Source organism: Aptenodytes patagonicus, chromosome 8 (genome assembly GCF_965638725.1).
Source record: "Aptenodytes patagonicus chromosome 8, bAptPat1.pri.cur, whole genome shotgun sequence".
Taxonomy (NCBI): domain Eukaryota; kingdom Metazoa; phylum Chordata; class Aves; order Sphenisciformes; family Spheniscidae; genus Aptenodytes; species Aptenodytes patagonicus.
In genome coordinates, this window is record NC_134956.1 from 2,587,918 (window position 1) to 2,594,501 (window position 6,584).

Here is a 6,584-nt window from a genome sequence, read left to right on the forward strand (position 1 = left end):
TCACAAAAAGTTCAAACGGATTCACTCTGTGGAAAATATATTTTCAGACTATAACAAGATTATAGCAGATTATAACTTTTTTTTTCAAATTGGCTCTTAAGAAATCCTCTTAAACAAAGAATCCTCGTTGTAGGCCAATCCTTTTGGCCTACAAAAAGCTATAGCCCTAAAATCACAAATGCAAATGCCTTCACACAGAGCTGAAGAAACTGGCCCACGGTCCTCATCACAAGTAACAGATTCAGGGACTGCGCACGAGCAGCTACTTCTCCAACCACGTCTGATACAGCAGCCAGAGGAACATAGGACTACCTTTGTGAGGATTACCCATAGCACAGAATTTGAGTATGGATTCCAGAGGATTCCAAATATTTTGCATCCGTTTCAATGCAAAAAGATGTAGCATTTGATTTCACCATATAATGGGAAAATTTTTACTCTCTGTGGCAGCACTCCTTAAGACATATGGCATAGATTGTGTGATACAGGAAACAGGCATGAGGGAAGACAGATATTTACAAAATCTATGGTCTAGTGATGTACTTTCAAAAAAAAAAAAAAAGAAACAATCCCTAAGGTAGAAAGATCTTCCCATTATTAGCAGTCCACTCACAGGTCCAGCTGTTGAACATCTGACAGGCAGATGAACTATTCATTTTAACAAGGGAGGAATCACTTTCCTCATCTTATAGAAAAGATCAAAATTCAAATGGGGTTTGAAGTATTTTTGTCTTCTCCCTCCAGCACTGTCTAAATTACCTATTAAAATACTAAAGAGCAGAGACACACATTAAGTCATTTCTTAAGGAAGTTCCTAACAAACTTCAGGCTACTGGTAATTGATTAGACTTAATGAAGAAAAGTACTTTAAATATAAGTAAGAATTAAACAATAAGAATTGCTATCAGAATAATTTTAAATGTCAGAAATTTCCATTCCCCCCAAGAACAGCATGTTATAAAGAAACAACATCTCAGAAGCAAGGCTCTACTGCACATCTGCAACATCTGAAACCCACCTGGGTTTCATTTCCAAATGCAGAACACAGCTTAAAGCCTGTCCCCAAAACAACACACTAAACAAGAACTGGCCTGAATTAAGAACTGGCCTGAATTAAACATCAGATCCACAACACACTGGGTTTCCAAATGGCAACCACCATCTTAATTCTAGAGTGTTCATGTTTGGTAACCAAAGCAAAGGAAAACTTATTTCAAGTCTATTCCAAAATTTCATGCACAAAAACCCAATTGAAAACAAAATCCTATTTTGGGTTTTTTTTTTTACACAAACATGGCATTCTTTATTTAGATGAACAGATATAGGTATATTATAAACTTGTGTCATCCTGAATTACTGGCTTTCCAGCCAAACATACACAGAGCATGTTATGTTCTATGATGTCACATTGCTATTATTCAGCAGTTGATATTCTTCAGCAACTTGAGTGTGAAGAAATTTGCAGGATCATAGTCCTCTTTTGAGCTATACACAGCTCTCGTGACTGGGAAGAAAGGTTCTATAAGTGCCGAAGGCCGTCCCTGTTCCCTAGGCTGTGCTGATTAAGGGGAGCCATGCTAACCATGACAGTGAGCCTTTCCCAGTGCACCTTCCCTGACTATTCTGGAATTCATTGCTAAACTCCAAACCAAACTAGGACATCACAAAGAAATTATATTCCACAAAATATCACAAGAACCAAAATAGGAATTGATCCATTGATCCATACGCACGTACCATTCTTCGTACCTGAAATCCAAGGTTGTGTCAGAGGCACCTACCTGCCTGAGTCGTTCTGGCTCAGGTATTTCTGCATTGCTCCGCATTGCAGGGTACAGGTCACTCTCAGCCTCTTCGCATAAGATAGGTTCTCCAAATCCCTGATCATCACAGAAACCTTCCTTTCACTTGTTGGCTTAATCTTTTTTGAACATGGGTGACCAGAATTAAATACTGTATTTTGGGTGACTTTTCACCACTATTTCAACATAATGGCATTAATATTTCTCTATCCCTTAATGATCTCATCTGACTGATATAAGTTGATCTCATCTGACTAACATAAGTTATTTCGATGCTATGGTGTGTTTTTACAAATTTTACTTAATCAGTGGAAAGGCAGATATCAAACACACCTGGCTTTGACTAAAACAGAACTCCTCTATTTCATGGGCTAACTTTAGCTCCCTTGTATCTTGCTTGGGCTTGCATGGGTCAGCAGCTGAAGCTCAAGCTAACTTTTATACCTGTAGACTATTACAGCTGAGGAAAAAACCCACTAGATTTCAGATGAGTCATTTTAGGTTTTCCAGACATTGGCAGGTTTAATGGGAAAAATATATTAGCAATAAAAAAAATTCAAAAGCATTTCTTCATGTCTGCAGAAAATACAAAAATGCCCCAAGCACTATATGCCGTGACACGTCAACCATATATAGCACCCTCCAATGGGAATGGTTTTCCTATTATGCATAGGAAAAAGCTCATCTTCTTTAACACATTTCCTTACTGACTCTTTAAAAAGTCAGCTCCAGTTGCTATATGTACTCCCAACACTTTACCAAGCAGAGGGAAAGGAATCAAGAGGGAATAAATAAGGGTAAGTGTCAGTCAGGCACCTCACCAACTCTTCCTTTCTGCATTTTTGCCACAGTTCTTATTTCTATTCAATTTGGAATTTCTTGCTGTTTATATATTAAATCCGAAGAGATCATCTTTTCTATAGATATTGCTTAACTTTTTTTAGTCAGATGACATAGTCTGTCCTTTTAAGATGTCTACTTTGAAAAAAACGGCTCTAGTAGATTTCTTGAAAAATAACAGATGAGTATCTAGATTCAGACCAAAGATACTCAGACTAACTACTTGCTAACAAAGGCATAGGAGATTGTTAAGATTACTATTTCAGCTTCTCTGTGATTAAGTTTATAATTTTATGTAGCATTAATCCAATTTAAAATATAGGAATGTAGTATTTAGATCAGGAATCTAAAGCTATCTAACTTTATTTTGAAAAGCTAATTACATAATCCTTGTAAGTAAATTGAAGTAAATTAATTTAAAACAAAATCAATCCATTTTTCCTACAATTTTAGTCTTTATTAAATGAAACTTCCTAGAGAAAAAAAATAGTCTCAGCTTATTTTAAGTTTTTAAGAGGAAAATCTTTTTTTTTTTTAGTTCTAAAATATCTCTACACTTGAAAACATTATTTTTAAGAATTTTTTTTCCAAATTTCATTCTACATTGGTATAATTTAAGCTGCTTATCGTCTTAGTATGTAAAAACCTCTTTTACTCTGTATTTGTTGTTGTTACTAGGTCTGTTCTACCTGCTTGCTATTTCTCAGGCTTTGTCCAGTCCCATTTTAAAATCATACTCAATGTGCTTCTAATGCTTGCCTACAAAGTTATACAACTGTTTTCACCTTCTTCAGTTAAAAAGGAATTTTCTTTAAGTGTATAGTGTATAAAAACCTAACACTTTTTACAGTATTTGCCATTCTCCAAGTAGTATCCAAGGCAATACACAGTCAGATATTTTTGCTTCAATACTTACTTACTGCAAATGAATCGGGGAAAAAAAAGAAGAAAATACATTTTAATTATGTGATGTATTAAAATCATAAAGAAAGATGGTTTCAAGATTGGAAATTCCCCAACCTGTGCAAGGGAGTTTGTATTTCAAATTCCAATCCAGTCCCAAAGCTAGCTATGTATTTTTAAATGAAGAGAATTAGTAGGAAATACAGGAAGAGAATAGCTTTCGAGGTTTTAAACTGCCAAATAGAAGGGACTAAGATGGAAGCCTAGTGGGATCCACTCTACACAATTGGGAATGACATAGCAAAAGGGATAATTACCTGCTAGCCCAAAGCATGGTTATTTAATCCCTAGAAGACAAGCAGTACCAGATATGCAAAATTTCCAATTCTCTATTCATCCAAATGTTAAACTGTATGTTCTCAGAGATGCATGAAGCTACAAGGCGGCAAAAAAAGAACTTTTTGCCACATAAAAATACATACTTCCTGGTTAGAATCTTTATACTCTCAGAAAGAAGATTTTTAGACATTTACAATTATTCAATCTCTTAAGCTCAATTTTGAAAACTGACTTCAACACACAATTTTAACGCTAGACCTATGAAGATACAGAAATGGAATCAAAATCTTTACCTAAAACTAACCTAGTTTTTACCATCATCTCCTGGTGACATTCCGTTCCAGAACTTTGAACAATAATATATTTCATACAATTATGAAGAAAAAGCAATGAACTAGAGACAAAATGGAAGCACTGTGCTCTCTCCCAGTTGCATTTATGCTACTTAATGTCAGGAAGAATGGCTCTGTGAGAAATACAGAAAGCTAAAGATTTTCTTCCAAAACCCTAAACCTCACAAGTAATCCTGAGAAAGAAATAGCTGTGTTGTAGTTCTGCATTTGGAAACATGTTGATGAATCATACTTATCAGATTATTATTCTTATTCTCTGGGTAGTTGAAGCATGAACAAGACGGAATTCATCACTGTTGTGGGATTTGTCATATCATTGCTGTTCCACATGACCCAAACTGAAGTCTGTCCTCCCTCCTGCAATTGTAAGTCACTGGGAGAAATGAAGGGTTTGCATATAGACTGTAGCTCAAGGCAGCTGACGGAAGTGCCTGCCTTGCCCGTTAACACCAAGAGGCTTTATCTACAGAACAACAGCCTGACCTCGGTTCCTCCCGGTGCCCTGGACAGCTTGCACAGCCTGGAGGAAGTGAAAATATTTGACAATCCTTGGAACTGTGACTGTCATATTCTGTATCTAAAACTCTGGTTAGAAGACGTCTCTGCACCCTCTCTTGCAAACATCAGATGCGCAACCCCAGCTCCCGTGAGGATGAAGCCCTTGAGGCAGCTGACTGGGAATGAGCTGGGGATTTGTAAGAGGCTTCTCCCAATCAAGTGTCTTGAGTTCTTTTGGCGAGACCTCATTTTAATTGCTGGAGCAATAATTGCACTTATTTTAGTAGCATGGGCTCTGAAATTCTCAAAAAAGCTGGTCTGCCAAATAAACCTAAGCCAATGTGACTCTAGGGGATGGCTGTTGGGGAGGCATACTTCCAAAAACCACAAGACACAATGAGCTGTTCACTACCACTAGCTTGAGCAGAAACATCAAACCATTCTACCACAAAAAAAGCACGTGCACTGGCAACACTAGTTTTAATGGCAAACGTGCTACAAACAGATCCCAGGTCTCAAAGTCTGGGTCCTCAGATAGGCAAGTTTGATTTAATTTCCTTTCAAAAATAAGCTTGGTAATGTATTGACAGGCAAGTTTCATTCTGCTGCCGTCTACTCATATGAAAAACAGTTTCTAAATTTTTTTAAATCATTTAACTTAGCATTTGTCCACTGAATTCTCAGCTCTTATAGCAAGAAGATTTACATCCCCAAATTCTACACTTTTTAATATATGGAGATGAACACCAATTGTATTATTTTAACAATTCTTTTCTCACTCGGAAGCTGTGTGAGTTTGCAACCCATTACCCTCTCACAGTGTCCCAATGGGCTTGGTAGAACCATTCTTGTGTGCAAACAAATTCAACCATCTCTTCCCCAGGTTCAGGAGTTTCCTGCCAGCAAAACCACTATGATTATATAGGCCAGCCACTGAATGCATCCCTTATTGAATACGTTTAAAGATGGACTGGTAATGAGATTATAATCAGTAAAAATAATTTTAAATATTGTTGAATTTCCTAGAAAGTGAACAATAAAAAAGCATTCTATGTGAAATTGAAATAATGGATGCTTATTGAACATTCATACTCACCCACGTTTGATCTCTTTCACAATGCTATGCATTTCTGATTAAAATCCTATGAAATTTCCAGAGCTTGTCTTCCAGTTTTACTACTGACATTTGATACACTGGATTTTATGCAACAGCTTTGAAGAGGATGTACTCTCTTCCTTTCTCTTCTTGTGCCCCCCATCCTCATAGAAAAATTGTTGTGGTGACTCAAGCATATTGTTTTCTTCCTAACCTGATTATTCACAAGACTCCAAGAACAGCAATTCATGCTGTGACCCCATTTGGTCTGGTGAAGTTAGGCTAGTTAGATGGCAGATCTCTGAAGGTCTTCTAAAATTAATACTACTATTGGCAGTTCAATTTAAGACACATTTTGCAAATGCTCCTTCTAGCCCCAAACCTGAGCTAGGTATTAGAGGTTATCTGCTGAAGACGCTAAAGACTGCTTGGCTCTTTCTAGCACCCTGTCACAGGAGTGGGGTTCCTTGTTAAAGCACATAATATCCCCAGCAAAGCTGGTGGTTAGCTTTCTTCTGATAGGTGGTTTTGCAATTACCATGTGCTGTCACTTCTAGAAGATGAGACTCATTCCTAGCTACAAACACCCAAATCAAAGACAGCAGAAGCTCACAGGGATATTTCCAGGTCCCTCTTGCCCCTGTGTCCTGGTTTCGGCAGGGATAGAGTTAATTTCCTTCCTAGTAGCTGGTACAGTGTTTTGGATTTAGGATGAGAACAAAGTTGATAACGCACCCATGTTTTAGTTGTTGC

General features: G+C 37.2%; 1 protein-coding gene across 1 annotated transcript; it reads left to right on the forward strand.

The window, feature by feature from the left end:
* The first annotated feature begins 2,539 nt into the window (after positions 1 to 2,539).
* On the forward strand, positions 2,540 to 5,889 carry GP9 (glycoprotein IX platelet). Its single transcript, XM_076345842.1, has 2 exons — positions 2,540 to 2,599; positions 4,502 to 5,889. The coding sequence occupies exon 2, from the start codon at positions 4,509 to 4,511 to the stop codon at positions 5,133 to 5,135; it is 627 nt and encodes a 208-aa protein (XP_076201957.1). The 5' UTR covers positions 2,540 to 2,599; positions 4,502 to 4,508; the 3' UTR covers positions 5,136 to 5,889.
* Positions 5,890 to 6,584: the final 695 nt, after the last annotated feature.

Coding starts and splice junctions, on each gene's coding strand:
- GP9 (XM_076345842.1), top strand. CDS start 4,509: ATGAACAAGACGGAATTCATCACTGTTGTGGGATTTGTCATATCATTG.